The sequence below is a fragment of the Lagopus muta genome, chromosome 13, assembly GCF_023343835.1.
Source record: "Lagopus muta isolate bLagMut1 chromosome 13, bLagMut1 primary, whole genome shotgun sequence".
NCBI classification, from domain to species: domain Eukaryota; kingdom Metazoa; phylum Chordata; class Aves; order Galliformes; family Phasianidae; genus Lagopus; species Lagopus muta.
Window position 1 is genome coordinate 18,404,805 of NC_064445.1, and position 23,336 is coordinate 18,428,140.

The following is a 23,336-nucleotide window of genomic DNA, read 5'->3' on the forward strand; positions in this document are numbered from 1 at the left end:
TTGCCTTGAGATTTTTTTAAAGCAATCATTTATAAGGATTGCATCAACATCAGTTAGCAGAGGAAGATCAAACTTTATTGAAACTGCTTGCATACAAAATATATTGCACTATAACCAAACAAATGTCAACATAAAATCCAATCTGTTGTAGCTAATATGTACAGAGAATATTGCCCAAGAGCAGTTACATTACAAGGTCAGTCTACCTCGGTTAATTATCTACAGTATTTTAAACCAAACAGCTTACAGATGATGTGTGCAAGGTACCAATTTCTGTTTTCAAATACTATACATTCCCAAAATAAATAACTAGAAATCAACATTAATGTTTGGCAATACTTTTTAAGACATTTTTATATTTGTTAAATCATGTGCAGTTTGTTGCCATTTTTAGTATTCTCACCTGTATGCAAGGAAAACAGTGAATGTAGGAAGCAGAGAAACAAAACTCACAAAATACATCAGAGGCAAGGTCAAGTTTGTACAATTCTGTACATAATGAGTGGCTCTCATTCTGGAGTAATTTGAATAAAAAAAAATGGATTAAAACAGAGGTACTTATATAGCTGTGCCCATTAAGCTTAACGTGTGATGAAAAATAAAAGAAAGCACAGCTCCTCCCACTACTTCCCACCCTTCCCTAGTGTACCACTATACTTTGGATCAAATTCTGCATCTCATTCCAATGGGCTGGTAATTCAGACCTTGTACCTCAAAGTATGATGGATTTGTTCCAACCACAGCATCTCCAGTTACTACACCAGGACTTTTCAGGACGGTGATTTTCTTTCTACCTCTCCTGAGATAGTCCCCAAATTAAAATAACAATGCAGAACTTTTTGGGAGGATGAAAAACATTAGCGCTTTAAACTGGTCATCTGGCCAAACAGCAGGCACACATTACTAGATGTGAACAAATTACTTTTGTTCCCTCAGTAACAATGAGTTGTATTTTTTTGTTGTTGCTTCTTTTTCTCATTTTTTTTTTCCTTTAAGTTCTCCACAACGTAAAGTTTTTTTTTAGTTTTTTTTTTTAAAAAATCTATACTGCCTACAAAGAAAAAGTTACAACCCCTTTTTCAGTAACACTATTCGCCAAATCTTCAGTGCAAAATAAATTTCCTATTCTTATAACTGCCTAACCCAATGTTTATGTAAGGAAAAAATTATGGAAAGCATGCACTTGTCTATAAAGTACTAACATCTGACAAAGATTGCTACATATATTTTACATTTAGTGTTACCAACTCATCTTCCCTGAATTCTGCATCCAAATATAGTATTCCTACCTGCCAAGATATAAAAAAGGCACAGATCATACAACTTTTTTTGCTAATGAAAATGACAACTGTTACATCACACATATTTCAGGGTCCACTAAAATACTGAAAAAGGTGGACCAGAACGTGACACAGGACATAAAACGACATAGCATTTCATGAAGAACTTGTAAGTTAGATTGAAAACAGAAGCCAATTTGATTACTGCAAACACTATTTATTCTGAGAATTGAAATTGAGCAGTGATTTTGACCCAGTGCGTTAAAATGGTACAACTGAACAGAAAGTTTACCAATGCACAGCTCAGTATTTTTAAAACAAACAAAAAAGGTTCTTTAATTGTTTGAAGTGCAATATGTACTTGAAAGCGATTTTCGGAAATTCAGGTATTTTTTATGCAAATATTTTAATAACTTTTTATTCTGAAAACAACTGCATACTGTTGATGTTAAAAAAAGGCTAACAGAGAACATATGTTCATTTCATGCCCTGCGCCATCTTGCCTACTATTTGTCTTTGGCCTAACAAGTTTCTCTAACGTGGAATAGGAATTACTGAACAGTATAGGAAATATGACTTCAGACTTATGCAGTTTAGGGTACTCCGTTCACCAGCGGCTGTTGGCCATCTGCGTTGTCCGCTTTCTCTTTCTTCTGATTACGTTCTTTACCTGTGCGCAGCCGGCTGCCTTCACTGGAGGTATTCTGTAATGTTTTAGTGTGAACACTCCTTTCATTATTGCAGTCAATTCTGATCTGGAACAAGTCAGAGTTATATAAAGCATTCTCCTCCTTTTGTCTACCCCTTACGTACTTGCAACCTTTGCAGCCAGGAAGGAGAGCTTTTTATTAAAGTCAGAAAAGTAGTGCCAGATCCTTAAGGCTTTGTTAAAGACAACTAGCTGAAAACAGGCACCACACGATTATGTTTGAAAAAGCCATGTTCCTTGAAACGCACACACAAAAAAGCCACCTCACACTCTAGACTACCTAGCCTTTGAAAGGCGTTCCCTGCACTCACACCCTCCTGAGACTGGAAGAAAAAGTGTATGTGCAAGAAGAAGTTGAAGAACTTTCAGTACATGTAACTCTGAAACATCATTTCATTTTTAAAAATTCAAGGTTCGAGTTGTATAGAAGCATTTTGAAAAAAAAAAAAAAGAGTTCTAGAAAAATCATGAAATGGTATCAACAATAAAAGGTCACCTACCCATGCACCTTTTGAACCTGAAAAAAAGTCACTGAATCCACCAACAAGACTGACATGACTGTTATAAATAGCCACATTTTATAAACACTCAAATAAGCATTAAATGTTTCTAACTTGTAGGAGGTAATCCCTTAGTACTACTTCTAGCTTATTACTTAAAATACTACAAGAAGGTTTTATGATTTGATTTGTCAGGTTTCAAGCATATTTCAGTACTAACTTAAAACAAATTACCTCTAAATCTCAGAGCAACAAAAAAAATTATGACTGATGATTTTCTTTCTTTTTCCCCAGTATCAACATTTGCCTTCATTTACTTCGTCCTCCTTTACCTACTTAAAGTAGGTAACAGCTTATTAACAATAAAGTCAATTGCCAATTAGCCAAAAAGATTCATCTGAATCTCATCAGAACTCTCTGTAACACCATGCAAAAGGTGGCAACTACTCATTTTCTCCTCCCAGTGTAACTCATCCTATGCAGTAAGAGATGGTTGAAGGTCTGCACTTTGCACACAAAGCGAGAACAGTTTCCATTTAGGGAAACTTCAAGTATATACCTAACTTTGCCCAGTAAAATGCACTTGAAAAACTGTATCCGTATCCTTATAAAAATCTAAGTACTTCCAATATGTGAGTTGAACTGTTTCTTCATTTGCATACTTAATTTCTCTGGAGATTATGGCTGCAATACACATACCTTTCTGCTTAAGCATTCTTTTTCCTCAGTTACACTGCTTGTGTTGAAAAGATAAAAACAAGAGTAGACAACATCTCAAAAGAAAAAAAAAATTATAGGCTAATAATTATAAAGATACAATAAAGCTGCCTAGTAAAACCTCAGGGCTCAGGAGCAGAGTTTTAATCCAAGGGAAAACTAAGCTCAGGAAATAAGCTCTAAACTATCAGTCAATTCGTGGTCAGTTTGAGCTAAAAAAAAAAAAAATAAAAAAAATAAAAATCAAACAATGCCACTTAGTACTTTCAGAGACTGATAGCAAAACAAAGACCTCCAAAGCAGCCTCCGCATTAGGTAGCTGCATCTTGATGTATCAGGTAGCATGAATGCTAAAAAATACAGAACACGGCTATTCTTGTAAACACGATTAGAAAATGAGGAACCACAAGGCTCCCATGTCGGCTGCTGTTCTGAAGAATCTACTGTTAGTATATAACGATCACAAAATTTTAACCACTGCATAGTTCTAAGAAGATAAAAATTACCAGTAGAGATCCATCTGCTGTTCTCCCTTTCGCATCTCTTGAATTACGCTGACGGTTATCTGTTCGTGACTGCTCATCACTTCCTGCAAAAAGAATTAACTATGTTTCTCAATAAGGATGTAGAATTTTATTTAAAAAAATGCAGTAACAGGTAATTACTCCAAAGTTTCCATCCTAAAGAACATTAAAAAATACCCTCGATAGAACAGCAACAGTTCTTCAAGTATGACTGAAGAATCACCACAGAAGATCTTCTCAGGTGGTAAATCACAGTAGACAAAAACCATAGCACTTAAAACAGTAGAGTTTAAGAAAGACCACCACCTGAAGGCAACTGAAGATGTCTTACCACATGATCAGCCACAGGACAGAAAGACACAATCAACTTAAGTACAATTTAACATATCACAGTCTCTGTAATGACTCTCTAATACTGTATTCCTTTTTTTCTGGAAAAAAATCTTGTTGAACCAAGCAATATCCATAATTTGAAAAAGCATTTCAAAAAATATGCAAAGTTGTAGAATAATTATTTTAAGTGTATTCAATGAAAAAAAATCACACCAGTAAAGAAAATTTAACTCCAATGAGTTCACCCATTTTACTTTTGTTTCGCCTTTTCCATTCGACATGTAAATTCCAAATTTATATAACCCTATTGCATGGAAACCAAATACAAGAAGATGGGAATATAAATGATAGGAATGTGTAAGATTCTAAGACATTTTACATACACTGCCAAAACAGAATTTGATTCCTTGACCTCTGTAAGTAGTGACATAACCCACAAGCATAAGACAAGACATGTGTTAGGAGAGCAAATTATATGAAACAATCACAACTAACTCATATAGGGAAGAAACTTGTTATAGAATGCATGAAAGGACCTCAGAATGCCTTCTCAGCAAGTCTCCGTACGACAAACTCTGGGGAGTGGCTTATGTACTTGGAGTTTAGGGCTGCCAATTATAAGGACCTCCGTGAGCTGAAGGAATTGGCTGACTGGAAACTCATTAACATTAAAGAGGAACTTGAAGTCCCACAGCTTCTGAGTAACTCCATCCAACAGTGTCTGTTGTAGACAGACTGCCTATACAGCAGCTCCAGAGGAGGAGCTACGGTAGTCTGCTGGACAACAACTCGAATAGACATAAGCATGCTATCACAGCAGTGACAGCCAGCTGAATAATGACTTGTGTTACTACGTGTAGTCAGCAAGTCAAAAGAAGGGATTTCCCTTCTGCTCAACATTCAGTACACATACTAAGTGTTTAGTTTAAAGAGACTGACAAAGTGCAGAGAATTCAAAAGAGGGCTTCTGGGAAGGCTAGGGTGTTGAAGTACATTACGTGAAACAAGAGGCTGAGAGAACTTTGCTTAAGAATACCAACACTGACCTTCTCCAGAATTAAGTCTAGATTTACCTTTGAATCCTCCACGACCCCTCCCTCCTTGCCCTCTTGCACCACCTCCACGTCTTCGTCCATCTCCTCTGCGAAGGTAGTTGTCTCGTTCCTCTTCTGCTTGGGCTAATGACCAATCACTAAGTTCATCTCTGTGATCAGATTCTGTTTCAGAAGCATTCGATGCTTCAGAATTAGTTCCTATCAAAAGGATACAAAAAAAAAATCCAAAGTGTGCCACTGTAGCTCACTATTACAACAGAACAAAAAATACATACATACACTTGAAAATTTTAGTTTTCAACAATTTTGGAATTCTTGTTTCCCAATCTCTAACACAGATGTACTTCTCCAGAAAGTCAATACAGGTACGTTCAATAAATCAGAAGTACACATCAGTTTAAGTTGTGCACCACACTTTCATGGTTACTTGGTTTTAATAGTCTTATCAATTATTAGGTCTGTTGTGCAAATGTAGTAAGTCTAGTCAGATTTAAAAGAGACTGAATTCCTGAATTTAACTTGTCCTGTCTCAGCCCACACCCAATACTCCTTTATTAAAATGGGGGAAAAAAAGGCTAGAAATGTATCAGACTGAAAATACTGTCAACTCTGTAATTTTTGTAGCTAATAGATCACTTTGCTGATAGTTTCATTCTTTATCCCAATCTTACTTTCATATAACACTTCTTAGCCATGTCAGCCTTTATCTTTTTTGAAAAAATCATAAAGGGGCTTCTACAGAAAAACACTGGTCTTCTGCTACACTGAATGTATTCCTGAATTGTCTTACCAAGCTCATACAGGCCTTTCAGTCAGGACAAACATCAGCAGGCCTTTATTCCGGATACTGAGGTTACAAACAGCTCTGAAGTTAAGATCCCAAAACTATCCATTAATAACTTAAAGTTTAAAAGAACAACCTTATTTTCTTGACTACGCTCTTCTAGTAAAGAAAAACCACAAATAGAACTTAATATGAGGTAAGCACTCCTGTAAATTGAACTGCATACAATATCTTTTCTGATTTTATTTTTATTTATACAAAGATATCCTCTTAGAGGGAAATGGAAAACCAAGGCACCACTAAAAACTGGTTAAAATACAGATAAAATAACAATCTCTGCCCTAAACAGTTTATACATACACGTGCTCTTAGAGACAGAAGCTATGTGAAAATATTAGCAGTAAATTTCATTTCAGCATATTTTCTACAGCAAAAAAGCCATTAAATAGTCTTCAAATTTCATTACTTAATATGAATTGAATTTCTCATTGAACACTCATGTTTCCAAAGAATTAACTACTAATAGAACAGGATTCAAGAAAGCAATATCTAATTGGCTACTATGAAAACTGTAAGCACGTTTCTAGTTACCTACCCGAAGCGTAGCCTGGACCACGTCTGCTATGCCCTCTGTTTCTGTAAGGTCGACTACCTCTTCCGAGCCCTGGACCCTCATCAGTCATATATCCTTTTTCTTTATCTGTACGATTTGGTGGCGGCCTAGAAGTAGCTCCGATCTGTCGAAGCTGCTCATCAATCTGCAATCTTTCCAAACGTAGCTGGTCCACCTCCTATGGAAACACAAGCATAACAAAGTCAGATGTAACCATATGTGATGATCCAACTGCATTTATCAGGACAAAACCAGAAGTGTTTCTGATGATAATCTATTTCATTCTTCGAGAATAATCTGTTGTATAGTTATGAAAATGTTAAATATACAGTGAAATTCACATCTTTTATTTTTTTATACAGTAATAACCATTCATACTGTCCCAACAACAGCATGGTGTAAACTTCAGGTAAGATTTCACCACAAGCTTCCTATTCTTGCATACAGAAAACAGGAAAATTAAACAATTGATGTAAACAAATGATGTAATAGCATGGTTTCATATAAATGCCTGGACGTTATATTGTTGTTAAATTCTAGCTAACTATAACAGTATCAGGGACATAAAGAAGCATCAAAGCATAGAACACAAAGTGCTGTAACTCAGATGCAGAAAGACAGTTGGCACATGGAACTTCTGAACACATGTAACAACTAGAAAAGATACACAAACAGGAGCTATTAACAGCAACACGCTTAGAAAGCACTTCTGTTATACATTGAGAAGTTGCCTAGTTAATATCAACAGCTGGTAGCAACCTTTATTCTCTCTCATTTGTTTTTTTTCTTTTTGTTCCTTTTTTTTTTTTTCTCCTTTTTTCTTTCTAAATTGAGAAATCTATTTATAAAACCCAAAAAAGTTTCACCTCCACCAGAGAACAACTGAGGTTGGAAGGCATCTTTGAGGCTCACCTACTCCAATTAGGACACTGTCAAGCCCCTTCAATACTTAGAGAAATGGGATTTCTCTCTTCCTTGTATTTGAGATTGATTTTTCTTCTGTTTCTTACTCCATTGCTTGTGCATTCTAAAAAACCATGTATTTTTATTCCACCCTTTTGATAGTCAATTCTTTCAAAAAATAAACAAGCCAAAAACCAAACCAAGAACCAAGACCAAAAAACCACTGTGGCTTTTACAATAAGCCTTTTTAGATTGACTGGATAGAATATCAATTTTTCAAAAGCCTTTGGGGCCTGAACAGATTTTGTTTATCATCCTCCTCTTACCTTAAGTATTAGAAAAATTACAGTAGCAGAAAAGCAGTTTTATCCTCACCTTTAAATAATTAAGATGATAATCCAGAAGAACAGTTGCGTTAGTGATGCTATCCTTGGTTCCAACAAATACAAATGGTACCATTCCCTAAAACACAGCAGCATAGTAACATCAATCCAATGGTTACTGATTAACCATGAAGTATCAAAGAGAACCTAATGTTTTTATAAACCAGAAAAAAATTTTTACAATATGGATAAACATAAAATTAAAATAAGACAACAGTATATTTAAATTTTATGCTGACTAGATCATCTAGACCAGATTCTCCTGATGCTAAAAGCTAATGTTGCTTAAAAAAAAAAAAAACTTAGACAACATCCACATTTTTTTCTATATCAAATGAAATAATAAAACATACCATATTTCTTCCCTTCTTTCATAACTAGCATCACCTTTGTTGATCATGTTTGCTCTCACACAGCTACTTTTAAGCTGCAGGTCATTAAAGAAAACTTTCAGCTTTTAAAAAATTAACACTGTCAAACAGCCCCAACTTACCTTTCTTAAGGATTTCTCAATTGGTAAAAGGCAAACCAACACATCAAGCAAGAATTACTAACATATACGCTGTTACCTTTGAAGCATTTTAAGTCATTCATTAGGTAACTGGAAGAAAGTAGAGCTAGAGTTGAAGTTGTAATGCCTGGAATTACAATCTTTTCAGATAAAGTACCTGAAGATCAACTTAGGTGATTAACTAGTCCAAGAAATCTGCCTATCGGGGCCCCGAGCACTAAAAACAGCTAAACTTTAGCACTACTGCCCACACAAATACGAGCTAGATTTAAACTACTTGAGACTATCAGTGGCAGCCTCAGAGCAGTAAAAGCTTTACTGTGAACAAGTCAAACTAAGTCTTCTAAAGACTCAAGACACTGAAACCTATGTCAGTGCAGACAGAACTTGATCACCCTAACTGAACTTACCTATAATTGAATAAATAAATAATCACTAGGTTACCTCATCACAACCTTTAAGCATGTACTGTACTTCCACCATACATACAGTTGTTAAACAACTGCATTTGAAACAGATTTGCTTTTGCCCCCATACTCCTTCAGCTGAGAGTGACCGAAGATGCTCTTAAAAAGCAAAACAATAAGTACATTCATAGCTTGCTGAAGCACCCTGAAATGACAGTGACAGAACTATAATATTTCTTTTTTTTTTTTTTTTTTAAATGGGCAAATAACCCATTAGATTTTATACACCTGCACTAAATATACTGCAAGGAAAAAAAATGCATACAATTCTTTTATTCTAGGAAGCCTCAATACTAACACTAGATTTAACAAGGATTAGAAATCCTTTAGCCACTGGCATGTTCAACTGAAATATAAAACTTAAAGTACGCCAGATAATGTGAGTATTTAATAATTAAGTTTTTTTTTAAATATAAAAAAACAACAGAATGGGCATTAACCACTTCATAGTATAAGCTTAAGTAAAAGACAATTGACTCAAAAACAACTTAAGAAAAAAGCAGATGCACACTGTCACTTTTAGCCAAGGGGCCTGTGTGTACAAACAACAACTCATAACAATTCGAGCTAGTAATAATGTCAAGCAATTTCAGCCCTACAAAGAATTCAAAGTGCTTCTTTATCAAACCTTATTTCTAGCTTCAAAGCAAAACCAGAGTCTTCCACCTAGTTTCTGAAGTGAATTCTGAGCAACTTATGGGCATAAAAAATTTAGAGACAAATAATATAGCACCACAACAAACATTTCACTTAAAAAATTTCACTTAAAAAAAAGTTAAATCTGACAATCCTGATATAAAATTAAGCAAGTTATGAAACCGCACACAAAATCCATAGTAAGATCCTGATCCACTTCAGTCTTAAGAGACAAGAACCCAATGCTGTATTCAGATTTAAAACCAGACTACAGTTCTTCACAAAAAGCAAGCCTGCAACATTTGTCTCTGCATCCTGGAAGACTAGTATACATTCTTTTTTAATATGACATAAAAATAAGTTTACAAGGACCAACTCTTCTCTGCCATGCTTTGACCTGAGGAGAAAGAAATACCCACATTATAGTCAGAACTTCACCTTACCATTATGAAGATAGAAGGAAGAATCTATGTTGTCACTGGGCAGAATACAACCATCAGATAACAAAGCAATCACACTGAATGAAAACATACCTCTTCTTGTGGAATATTTTTATCATTCTCAGCCTCAATTCTCACTCTTACAACACCAGATTTGTCCACTATCTCCTGAATCAGTTTTCCGTTTTTTCCAATTACTTTCCCTACAAAAAGGACACACAAAACATTCAATTCTCAGGACTCTTCCCTAAGGATTGAAAATATTATTATTCTGTAAAACAAAATCATTTAGTTAACAGTGAAAGAACTTATCAAAACAGCTTGATACTCCATGACACATTTAACAGGAACACAGAATCTTATGACTGCTAAGCCTACAACTTAACCTTTTTTTTACAGGACATCACTGAAATGAAGGCAGTAAATATTGAGTGCATAACAGCTGAAACAATTAATCCCTGGAGAGCAAATTAAACTTTTCTTTTAATCACACAGGACATCGTTCTTATTATTCAAAGCAAAGCTAAACTAAATTTTCACTTCTGTTTCATTTTTTTGTTTTAAAACCATGAAATTTTAAACCCTAAATATTTGTAGAAAATATGACAAAAACAGCTACTATGATCTTCTTGACTGCAAGTCAAAAGCTTCTTTTGAGTAACTTACTCCATTACACCTCTTTGGTATAACAGCTCCCTAACAAACAAAATAGCAAAAAAAAAACCTTGGTGGCAAATTAAAAAAAAAAAAAAAAGTCAAACCAAAACACAAAAATGAACATTAAGTTATAAAAAAATGTATTTCCTAAAAACAAATATTACGTAGAATTCAGCAGCATACATGAAATTCATTAAAAATTATGTATGCATACATACAGTCCATTTTGTAACCTACATTTCAGGTTATTGACTTCTATGAAACCTTTAAAAAGACAACAAAAACTTTTTTTTTTTAGTTCTGTTTGAAATTTTTTAAAGGATTATTAAATAGAAAAAACAGATGTCAAGTTTTTGTTTTATCTATGGAAAATATAAAGATTTCAGTAATGTAATAAAAGGGTTTTAACTTCATAATCCAAACTCATTTGTTTTCTGGCAAATTACCAGAAATCAGTAAGTGAACAAGCACTATTTTGGATATGAGATATGGTTGGTCCAATTATTTATTTTAAGGAATCTAGGCCAAGAAGCAGACTAAAAGTAAAATGCTGCCAAAACCAGAAGTTGTAAACAGAAAATACACAAAGTAAAATAAATTTCAAGTTAAAGTAACAATAGCAGCCTATCATTTCACTTGCCCCCTAGAGGTAACAAGAGGAAATGGGATGAAGAACCTACCCTAAAGCTACTGTTCTACAACAACTCCAGAGCTGAGTGCCTTAACCAGGCCTTCAATTTATCCTACAGTGCTGCTTCTAACAAATAAAAGCACGCCAGAAAAATACAAGACAGTGCAAGAAGTACTTCTCTGTTGTAGAGCTGGAAAAAAAAAAAATAAAAAAATCACAGCATCTTTGAAGGAAGTCATTCAATTCTTAGGCTCAATCAAGAAACTATTCTGCTTTGTATTAAGGGCATCTTTGAACTACAAACCAGCAGGTAATTCCTTACAAAGGACTGAAAAATTATACACAGAATGGGGGGGGAGGGGAGGATGGGCAACAACAACAACAACAACAACAAAATCAAGAAAAGCACCTCAAACTCTGAGGCTTTTCATCACCTAACAACTGCTCACAAATAATTTTTCCAACTTTTTCTTACTCCGCCTCAGTTCTAAAATTAAAAACCTCAGAACGCATTTCTCTTTAACAATAGTCTCCAGTACTAACATACCTACTAAATTTCTTGGGACTTGTATGACATCTTCAGCAAACTCAAGATAACTTCTCGCCTTCTTCACTGCATCTTGATCCTAAAACACATAGGGTATATAAGAGAAATGAGATGGGTTTTCCCAAAGCATTTATTGTTTTTTTTTTAATTATTATTATCTGAAAGGTTAAAGAAGGGATCTTACCTCTCCGTAAATATGGAATGTGCAGGTATCTTCATCAAGATCAATGGCAGTCACTCCAGGGACTTTTCTGGCTTGCTGAATATTAGCACCATGAGTGCCAATAGCCAAACCCATTAAGTCTTCACGAACAACAAACTGTTCATGAAATCGTGATGCAAGTTGTCTAGAACTCTGAAAGGAATCCAGATATCTGTAGCTGTAGCAATTAGATCAATGCAATTGGAAAACTATTACAACAAAAACATGATGAAAAAAGGGCTGGCACAATAGAGAGGCGCTATAAAAGAAGGGAAGAAGATTGCTCACCTGTATCAGAAGATTTTAGGTTCACAGGGCAAAGCTTCACCAAGAAGGGATCTCCAGGAAGAGATCCTTCCCCAGGGGCAGTCAGCCCTTAAATGACATATAAGAGAGGTGGAACCAGGCTCCATCCCTTCCTGTCTCAAAGGTGAACTGCCTACACCTGTGCTCCCACAGCTGACTGGGTCCTTTCCCCAGGTGCTCAATCGGTGTTTCGGGGTGACTTAACAGCTACCATACAATAATGATTAAGGAAAACCCTATGATCTGTGTAAAAAACTGCACCATTTCAAGTTAGCGCGAAACAAGAGTTGCTCAATTAAAATTCAGTCCCAAAGCTACAGAGGTAACACCCTATAGATAGATATCCTCTGTGTATAAAAGAAAAAAAAAAAAAAAACCAGAAACTGGTGCCTACAGAAGGCAACAAAATTAAGGTGAAACTCCAATACATTGCTTAGATTCAGAGAACGCATTAAAATACTCACCCAGGAAATAATTCTACCCATTAATCTGAGAACTTCAGATTCATACTATCAAGACAAAGTCCTATTTCAGCATGGGGATAGCAGTAACTAAGCTATTAAATGAACTCTCAATCATGCATTTGAGGCTCAGGTGACCTCAAATTAAACACCTGGTAATTGCTTCACAACTCCTATCACTTTTTCGTTAAACTGCTATGGTACAACTAAGCAGTACAGAATGACTTACATCTTAACGAAGGCTTCCTATGTGAAAGAAGACACCAAGAAAAAAGTAATTAAAAATAGTTTTGAAACAAAAACAAAACAAAACATTGCTAGAAAGACAGATAAAACACATACACAAAAAAAAACCAAAAAACAAAGAGGTTAAAAATAACACTAATGACTACAATAAACAATTTTTTGAAGCAGTCCTGAGCTTCCAAGAAAACCACATCAGCAAACTTCAACTTATAGAAGTACACATGAAGCGGTTTCAGTGTTTTTGTAATTGTACTATTATAGCATCCATCACACAGCAGGCAGGAAGAAATGGGAACTGAGGACAACTTTTGAGAACTATCCTGCAGCACGCTGTGGAGTTGGATGGCATGGAAAACATCAGATAGGCAGGAAAGACAGATTTCGACACCATCGCCTTGCTAAGAACAACCCGTCAACACTGAGTGCCTCAGGTTACTAGCATGACCAGATCTTAAAGGTGGAAAAAAAAAAAAAAGCTCGGTAAATACTGAACTGCATGAACTTCACAACCTGTTAAACAAATGGGGAAGCTGTTAAAGATAGGTGGACATTTCATTAAAAAAAAAAAACAACAAAAAAACCAACCCCATAAAAATATTTTGTTTATGAACACTAAAACAATGATTAATAAATTTCTGCTATATCATCTTCATCTTTTCAAAGAAACAGATTGAGTTTACTTATAGGATGCCCGTGTTATATGAAACCCAGGCAATCACTGTTAACTAGCATATGGAAACAAATCAGTATAAATATACAAAACATTGTTTATGACAATTAAGTTGTCACACATTTAAATAAAGTTACAGTACTTAGATCTACAGAGAAGAGCAAATATAAAACATGTAAAGTCTCTGTTTACCATAGCAAGGTAACAATAACTTAATGCATCTACAGAAGATATATCATCACAGACAGAAAGTATTAAGTAAAATGGAAACAGTGTTCTGAAAGAAAAATAAAGTTTTATTATCATTCCAGAATCAAGAAATAATTCTATATGTATAATTTTCCTGCAGTGCACTGAAGTGGTGAAGACACAAAGCCACACTTGAAAATTGTTTGGGTGATAACAGCTGTTCAACCTCTTGAACATGAAACTCTACAGAGGTTAAAAAAAAATATATGTATCTATCAAGGAAATGTCCTAACTGAACTGCTTCTGTTACCTGACCTGGTCAGGTTAAAACTATTAAAACATCACTGTCAGGGAAAATTGGCCACAACAAATATTGGGAAAATATCCAAACATCATGAAATACTCAGGAATCTCTATCTAAAATTTCTTTAACTGTCTTAAAGGAGACCAAGACAGCAAGTATTATCTTGAATGTTTGCATATCTACATTCCGACAGTTAATCCAATAGCTGTTTTACTAGCTGATGTGTTAAAGACCAACAGATGACAGAAAAAAACAGAAAATAGGATGACAAAAAAAATCAATCAGTGGTTAACACAACTACCTATGTGCGTAGAAAAGATGAAATTACATCACTGGTGTCTCCAGCTATGATAGTTAATATGCATTTATATCGCACCTACTAAAGTATCATTAGTTTCTCCAGAAACTATATATTACAAGATGTATTGTATCAAAACACTGCAAAAATCTAACTATTCTCTTTGAATAGATTAGTGAGAAACAGATGTTAATTCTTAGGGGTCATGTCCAAACTGCATTCATAGATAATAAAACACAACCCAGAATATTAAAGTAGATTTCCACGTTTGTTTTTTAAAATCTCAAAATAATTAAGCCACACCCAATAGGTAAGGGAAGCAAACAAAAACTGATTTGTTCGGTTATTTTACTTCATTCTCTAAAAGTCATGTTTAAGAAGGAAAGCCACGCAACAAGCTAATATGCAGAAATGAAAGAAGGTATAAAACACAACAAAGAGAAAGGGAAAAGAAAGAGAGCCTAGGTGTAGTCATCATAGCAGTTTTACCTTTCCTACTCTGAGCTACAGAAGAAAAAACAGTAGCAGACATTCAAAGGTCTATGGCACAGAAAGGAGTTTATTTGATCAAAATAATGAACTATTAATATTGCAGTAAAGCCTGCATTCACTAAATATTTGTTCTGCACATGGATACGTGCAATATATTTGTACACCAATTAGCTTTTCAACAGAAATAATGAATACAATTTTTGCTATCTGGAGCTTTTGAGTTTGGCCAAAATTGTCTTTACAGTTCTTAATGGAAACACAAAAAGGATCAGCCAACTTCTATCACACTAATTATAATCATATATACATTTATCTCACAATAACCCTTCACTAAAGTATGTCTCAGGTAGAACAAAGGTTTTCCAAGCAGAGCTGAACAAAATTCTTCAACTTTTCATGGCATAAAAAAGGTTCACACTTTGAATGAAAGCAAGAATCCCAGATTAGTTAGGGACAGGAATTAATGACAGCGGCTTCTGGTGCACACATCTGTGCACACATCAGGATGAGCTCTGAAAAGGCTGTTGTTCTTCTCACCTCTGAAATAATACTTCACATTTCGTGAGCAACTTACCTCATATGATTGTCAGTTCTTGAAGACAACAAAAAAGGATTACTGAAAAATGACAGTGGGAGTGCTCAAGAAGGAAAAATCAGTGAGAAGAAACTGGTTCCTTCTGGGTCTTGAGAATATTCAGACCCAAACTATCTTGGATTACAGCTCTCAGATACAGAAATCAAGAGACTACCAAGAGTAACAGGAACACTTCCTGTAAGCAGTGGTGAGCACACCTACTGGATATAAGAAGTTCCAACTACCACACTACTTCCCACTTAAAGCTAAAACTCCAGTAGATCTAATCCTTTCTGGGGAACAGGGTGGGGAATAATGAAATCTGGCTCAAAAACGACAGAGTTGGTATACATCCATGTAAAACCTATCGTTCAAAGTTTTATCACCCTTCTTTTTACATTCATCAACAAGAAGTTTTTGAAAATGCTGCTATGTTTTTCTGATTTGTAGACATGAGAAAAAAATACAAAGATAGGTAAATTCTGAAGATTCTCTAATTTTCTAGTCTACCCCTTCCTTTACCCCCCCCCCCCCCCCCCCATGGACAAATATGAGTCAAACTTCTTGCCAGTCAACACCCACTCTCCAGTTACAGAAATATCAGAAGTTTTATCTGCTCTAAGATAATTTTACCTAGAGACAAACCAATCCCTTTGTACATACTGACAACAGTCTCACCCCCTCCTATAGATTCACCTCTCATTTTCATAGAATCAGAGAATCTTTTGAGTTGGACTAGATAGCCTTTAAAGGTCTCCTCCAACTCCCCTGCTTTTAAAAAAGACTCAGATAGATACATCAGGTACTCAGAGCCTGATGGGGCTTCCATCACCTCTCTGGGTAACCTCTTCCAGTGCCCCACCACTCTTATTTTAAAAAATTTCTTCCTTATAGTCAATCTAAATCTCCCCTCTTTCAGTTCGAAACAATTTCCTCTTCTTCTATCACAGAAGACCCTGCTCAAGAGTCTGCCCCTCCCTTCTTATTGCTTCTCTTTAGATACTGACAGGCTGCTCTCAGGTTTCCCTGGAGCCTTCTCTTCTCCAGGCTGAACAGCCCCAGATCCTTTAGCATGTCATGGCAGGGAGGTATTCCATCCCTGGAGTCGTTTTTGTGGATTCACTCTGGACATGCTCCAACAGTCCACGTCTCTCCTGTACTGAGCATGCCCCATCAGGATGGGAGAGGTCTCAGAGCACAGAGCAGGGGTGCAAATCCCCTCCCTCGCCCTGCTGGCTGTGCTGCTTTGGATCCACCCAGGATCCAATTGGTTTTCTGCACTGTGAGGGCACAGTGCTGGTCCACGTCCAGCTGCCATCCCCCAGCACTCTAGGTCCTTTTCGGTGAGACTGTGCTTTATCCTTATATCCCCCAGCTTGTGCTAGCAGTGGGGCTGCCATGACATGTGCGAGACCTTGCACTTGGCTTTGTTCAAACCCTTTGGGCTCTCCACTCAAGGGCTGTGCTAGAGCAGTCACTACTGAAAACTGAGGCAAAGAAGTTCAATACCTCAGCACTCCCCGTTTGTTGTTACTAGCCTGTCTGAGCTGCTCACTAGGAAGAGTACGCCCTTCCGGGCTTTCTTTTTCCAGCTGAAGTACCCATAGAAGCCTTTCTTATTCTTCTTTGCACCCCTTGCCAAGCCCAGTCCCAGTTGGCCTCCCTGACCCCACTCCTACACCGCACAGCAGCATCCCTATACTCCTTCCATGTTATCTGTCCTGATTCCACTGCCACTACATTTCTTTTGCAAGATCCTGCTCTAGTCTATCTTAGTATCAAGCCACACTCCATCAATTTTCAAAAACATTAAATCAAACCTATCAAATGTGGCACTACCTGTGCAATAATGACTGATTATTTTATGGTTCATACTATGAAGTGCATGCATATACACATACACATGTATTGATTCTTATTTAGTAACACAAAATCCTCTGTGATGGGAAGGACTGGGTGTGAGATTGTAGAGATTGTATAAAAATGAGTATTTGTAAGAACAAGCCTCCTAACTATAAACTTATTACCTACTGTATCAGTAAATAATTATTTTCATCTCCCATTCAAGTCCTATCAGCTATCAACTGTTTGAGAATTATTTTTAAATCCAAAATTACTTCAGAGAATAAAAATCCATACCTCCAGTTGTTTGCTAGCTTCTTCATTTCTCAAAATCAGGGATAACTTAGTGCGAAGACTTCGAAAGTGCATATCAATCAGCATATTTGCCCGCTTCGTTGTTACATCGTTGATTGACTAAATTATTAATAAATAAAAGAATGTTTTATATATGAAATTTTCAAAGAAACTATTGCATTTGGCATGGTTAGATGTTCTTACTTACTAAAATAATAAGCTGATGGTTTTCGGAATCATATATTACAGAAAAAGCTCCAACTGCCTTTTTGAAGTCCTTATGTGCAGACTCTTTGGCACACCTAAAAATAAAATGCTAAGAAGTTAAAATAATAAACTGCTGCATTTACAGCTTAAAAGATTCCTTTCCTAATACAAAGAATCTTAAACCCATTTATCTACCTATATCCAGTTTCCCCTTGCAATGAAGGTATCATTTCATTTGGACATAATCTACTTTACTTGCTTTACTTTTGTTTCGCTTCATGAGTAGAATACAGTTTTTAAGCTTCATGTTAACAAAAAAAGCTAAAATCATTACACACAGCAAGTCTAAAATTTCAAACGCACTATGCACCAGTATGACAAGTGACTTCACTGTAACTACTGCAGCAACTGTAACAACTTCCTGCTCATCTCACACAATACTTGGCTTCTCCAGACTTCTACTACTACTCATTACTTAGTGAATTTGTTTGCTGTAATGCAAGCTTTCACAGTTCCAAGTCTAATATGAATTTATAACTTCTTTCATATTGGGGCAATAACACAGGTCTCTAAAAATAATTCATTCTGAAGTGAGAAGAGGGGAATCACTATTATTCTGCATTTTAGAATTACATTCAGAAAAAAAAAATGTCAGTGTTCTGGGAGAAAACTGGTTGTTTATGTACTGCATGATGGTAAGTTTTAATCATTGCACAATTACTTGCAGAGCCATCATGAGAAAATCTTATGCCCTACAGTATGTTTTTTATTGCCATTAAATACCAGCTTTGACATTGTCAAATACTCCATCAACGAAGTACCGAACGTTTACGGATTATCAATGAAGATGACAGGGAATGGATTCACAGTAATTTAAACATAACAGAACAGCTGTAAGAAAGCAAATGGCAATAAATAAAAATCTTACATCTGTTCTGCACACAACCCTTAAATCCAGCAGAACTAAATTACATTTTAAAGATAATCTTTTATATTTTGAGCTATGATCATATTCACATTTGTACCTGCTATATTTTTAAATGAATATTTTTAAAATTACTTTAGAGCAATAAGAAGCATTTTTATTCCTTCTTTCCTCAAGCTCAAGAAGTTACCCGTGTTTTGAAACAGTTTGTAAAGAAATACTTGCACTTACATTTGCCTTAAATCCTCTGGTACTTCCAGTTTGATTTTATGGAAAGTATCTTTCGTTGCAGGTTTGTTAGGGTTCACAGATCTCAAACGCTCGATTGTGACAATTTCGTTGTACGTAGCATCACAGGCTGCATATTCTATTACATAAAACTGATATAAAAATAATAAAATCATCCAAGACACGTTTTATTACAAGAGTAAGAACTACACTACCAAGTTAGAGGCACTTTTGCTAACTCAAAAACGAAATCTGAACTTTTCTATTTCTAGATCAAAGTTAATGGTAATTGCAACTGTCCTAGCCAAGTAGTTTTTTGAAATCAAAGAGAGAAATTCTAAAGTCACTTTGCATCAAAATAAACGAAAGCAACAAAAGAAAAAATAAGTATATATTTATATGCATATTCCTACCTCACCCTTTATCATTCTCACTTTAGCCAACCACCAGCAGCAGGGTTCTTTTTCATTTGCCCTGGAATAAACCTGAACAAAATACACACGTTATACAGCTGTAGCCCAAAAGCTGATACAGATTAGTATTATCATCAGCTCTGCAAAAGACGTGAAAACCAGCACAACATATCAGTATTTACAGTCTCCAATCTAAGAACTAAATAGCATGCACACAGACAGCTGAAATAGCTATTGCAAATATAAGTAGAATATAAGACTACTTATAAAAGATCATAGAGATCTACCAGCAATTGTTGCTTCAGTCTTGCGTGCAGTCAAAAAAGAGAAAATTCAGCCTTTTGTATGTTATACAACGCTTCTTACCTGTATGCACATCTAAGTAGTGGGGGGATGACAGGAGGACACATCTTTACTACTTCAGTACATATATGATATTGGCTGTAACTACATTAATTCTTTGACATTTTCTTATTTTTCAAATCAGAAGTTTTGCTTGCATGCTATTAAGTACTCAAAGCTCTCTTATTTTTTATAAGAATTAAAAAATTAAATATTATTGCTTTATAGAAAGTTGGAGTTTCAGGAACATGTAATACTAAAATGCAGGCTGCTGCTAGCTTTACAGAGGTATTTACAGATATATCTTTATACTGACTTGTATTTTGCAGGAATACATATAAAGACTGCTCCAAAAGTAATGCCTGCTACTTTGACATCAGAGGTGCAAGCCTCTGTATGACAGCAGAGAGTGAGCCTTCCTGTCCATATTCTGTTACAGTTTGTTATCGTGTGACAGACCACAGCTGAGAGGCAGTCTGACAGAATGGTGCCTGACAGAGAAGTGCGTATGAAGCAAAGGTATGGAAATGAACTCCTCCACGCAGAAAAAACATCACCCATTGACGTTTATCAGGTGACATCTGCTCGTGCAGATTTTTATGAGCTCAGCCTTTGCTCATTGCTGGCAAAAATGCTAATGGTGGCTATATTGAAAAACTGTGTTTCACAGCTGCGAATTTGCTGTCAAATTTGGTCCAGCAGAGGGCCAAAAAGATTATAAAGGGCCTGGAGAATCTCTCTTATGAGGTAAGGCTGAGCAACTTGGGTCTGTCCAGCCTTCAGAAAAGAATACTCAGAGAAGATCTGATCAATAAATAAATATCTAAGGTGCAGGAGGCAAAGGGATGAGGCCAGACTCTTCTAAGTGGTGCATGGACAAGGGGAAATGGCACAGTCTGAAGTACATGAAGTTCTGCACAAATGTGCAGAAGAACTTCTTCACAGTAAGGGTGATGGAGCGCTGGAACAAAGAGGTTGTGGAGCCTTCTCCTCTGGGGACATTCAAGAACTTCAAGACCCCCCTGGATGCCCACCTGTGAAACCCAGTCTGGGAGCCTGCTCTGGCAGGGGGGGTTGGACTTTATGATCTCTAGAGGTCCCTTCCACCCTCTACTATTCTGTGATTCTGACATTGTGCTCTTTATAACTGCTATAGCTTCCATGGAAGTAAACAGAAGGAATTACCTTTGGAGCAACTATATACACATACAGAATTTTCATGTTTTCATTCAGTTTTAAGCTTTGGTAACAAATGACATTATTATTTGCCTATGTAGACAAAAGTTATTATAAAGTCTAAATGTAGTTAAAGAACTATTGTCCAAACTAACATAGCACATATTTCCAAATCACTGAGTTCTGACAAAGAAAGAACCCATAATCAAAGAAAATCTGATCTCATCCGTAAATCAGTGTGCACATAATGATATTGTCATACTGTCAAAATACCTTTTGATGGCATGTTTGACATCATTTTCTATTCAGTATTTGGAATCAAAAGAGTTACAACATATAATACAGAGACAAGCCTTCCCTGGCTCGGCTGACATTTTCACCCCAAATTCTCTTACTTCTCAAGAACAAACTTGGTTAACAGTGTATACATACCTCGACTTCATCACTTTCATTTATGTCTTTATTGTAGCCTGCAGGTGGTGGAAACCTCACATCGTGGAATGGTATTTGTCTCTCTGGTTGCCAGCTGCAAACAAAAATACAAGGAATGACCTAAACACTTTCACTTTCTTTTTAAGAAATACAGAAGTCAGAACTGCATTGAAAATTCATTCACTTCACGTTTTCACAGTTTTGCAGAGCTTTTGTGCACGTACATCAGAATCTTGCTCTTATCTGTACTGTTTTGAAATCTTCCAGTTGTTTTTACAGTTCATAGCTACAGGTTTTACCCCAACATCAAAATGCAGGTTAAAAAATTTCTTAACACTTTTGAACTTTTACTTCAAAAAAATCAGTCTCTTCCTTTCGTCTATACCTTACAAGTAATCCAGATTGTGTCTGAATTCAGTTTGAATTTTAAGATTCTTTAAGATTCAATATAATCAACGTGACAAGAAAAGATTTTTTTCAACAGTAACCGCAAAACAAATCCTAAAAATACAGGACTCCATAACAAAGACACACCAGATAAAATTATATATGTATACACACATACACACACACATACACACACCATCATGGTTTTTAATTCCTGCAGGAAACAAAACCTGAGCTAAGCAATGTAACACAAGGCTAACTTCCTGTGCCACTAAGTGATGGTAAAAAATTTAAGCTCGGGAAACTGGCATTCATCACCATCTATAAAACAAGTTCTGTAATAATGCAATCAGGAAAATGTATATTAAAATATTCTCATCAGATAGAAGCTGTCATGGTATCACCGCTTACTTAAACATGGTTGCTATTATCGAAGTCCAGTAAAATATTTTCTAGAACATTCACCTTTTCCTAGTTTCATTCCTTAAAATATTTAAACAATTGAAAGCACAGACAAAACGTTGATAGTAGTTAATCTCTTAATTCTTAACATGCCAGCAGAAGCATACACTATCTTAAGGATGCCACTCTCCATCATCATAAGTTCTATTTAGCTTCATCAGATTCAAGACAGAAACTCTTAACTCCATATTTGTAGATATAGCAGCAATATACTTACTTGTTTTCAAATGCAACTGTTATCGAATCTTCATGTACATCCTTTACAAATGCCTGTGAAGAAAATAAAGGTACAATTACAGTATGCCTACAGATGCTTTTCAAGAACAAGCCTCAATGCTTTCCTTCCACAGAAATTAGTATTATTCAGCATGTAAATATGTTCTTGAGTCAACCTCCAGCAATTTGCAGTAGACAAATATAAGACACATACTGAAAGCTGATAACCCAGAATTCATGACTGTCAACATGCAGACAGACAGAATGCCCGAGCAACACACACAGCCTTTCTGCTTTTCAGAAATAATGGAAGAGGTCAAATGACAAAATCATTCTGAATTATGAGATGTGAAATCCAATATATTAAACTTGAGTTATAGCTATCACTTTGTACTTTCTGACAAGAAAACTATAGTTCAGAAATTAAACACGACTACTCTTTAAAAAAATCCCACCTTTTTCACCACAAGGTAAGCCTGAATACTGATTGTATAATCAATAGATATCAAGATGTTATAATCACAATATAATCAAGAGAGTTAGGCAAAGTAGACAACGATAACAAAAAGAGAGTAAGTGGAAGAGCTTACCCTTCAGCTGAACTCACCACAAAACACCAAGAGAGATGATCTCCAGAAGAGATCCTTCCCCTCTGGTAGCCAGCTCTTAAATAGGTCTAGGAGGGGTGCAGACTGGCTCCACCCCTTCCGGCAGCACAGGTGAATTGCCTTCACCTGTGCTCCTCTGGCTGGCTCATGGCTCGCCTCAGGTGATCAATCAGAGGTTCAGGCCGTGACTCAGCAGTTCCCATACACTGATCCAGCAGAAATCATACATTTCCATTCTGATACAATTCTCATTTACACAGTCAGCAGCCTTAGCACACAAACTTAAGCAAAATGCCCTGCAGCCTTCCTTGTTTTCTTCTGGGCAATGAATAGCAGTTGTGCTGAGTCTCCACACAACCACGAAGCAGAGTA

General features: G+C 36.0%; 1 protein-coding gene across 4 annotated transcripts in view; it reads right to left on the reverse strand.

Moving 5' to 3' along the window:
* Positions 1-49: 49 nt before the first annotated feature.
* The window catches only part of FMR1 (fragile X messenger ribonucleoprotein 1), a 31,907-nt gene continuing 8,620 nt past the window's right edge, over positions 50-23,336 (reverse strand). The window contains exons 1-15 of one of the 4 annotated variants that reach the window (XM_048959930.1): positions 22,964-23,011; positions 22,358-22,410; positions 21,292-21,385; positions 19,342-19,413; positions 18,932-19,080; positions 17,777-17,870; positions 17,572-17,688; positions 11,875-12,045; positions 11,691-11,769; positions 9,949-10,058; positions 7,794-7,880; positions 6,498-6,693; positions 5,137-5,316; positions 3,713-3,795; positions 50-2,035 (exon numbers count right to left, since the gene is read on the reverse strand). In XM_048959930.1, the coding sequence (XP_048815887.1) occupies positions 1,874-2,035; positions 3,713-3,795; positions 5,137-5,316; positions 6,498-6,693; positions 7,794-7,880; positions 9,949-10,058; positions 11,691-11,769; positions 11,875-12,045; positions 17,572-17,688; positions 17,777-17,870; positions 18,932-19,080; positions 19,342-19,356 (1,443 nt within the window). In that variant the 5' untranslated portion in view covers positions 19,357-19,413; positions 21,292-21,385; positions 22,358-22,410; positions 22,964-23,011 and the 3' untranslated portion in view covers positions 50-1,873. Of the gene's footprint in view, positions 2,036-3,712; positions 3,796-5,136; positions 5,317-6,497; positions 6,694-7,793; positions 7,881-9,948; positions 10,059-11,690; positions 11,770-11,874; positions 12,046-17,571; positions 17,689-17,776; positions 17,871-18,931; positions 19,081-19,341; positions 19,414-21,291; positions 21,386-22,357; positions 22,411-22,946; positions 23,012-23,336 lie in introns of those variants that run through there. The other 3 variants (XM_048959929.1, XM_048959928.1, XM_048959926.1) reach the window with 3 other exon arrangements.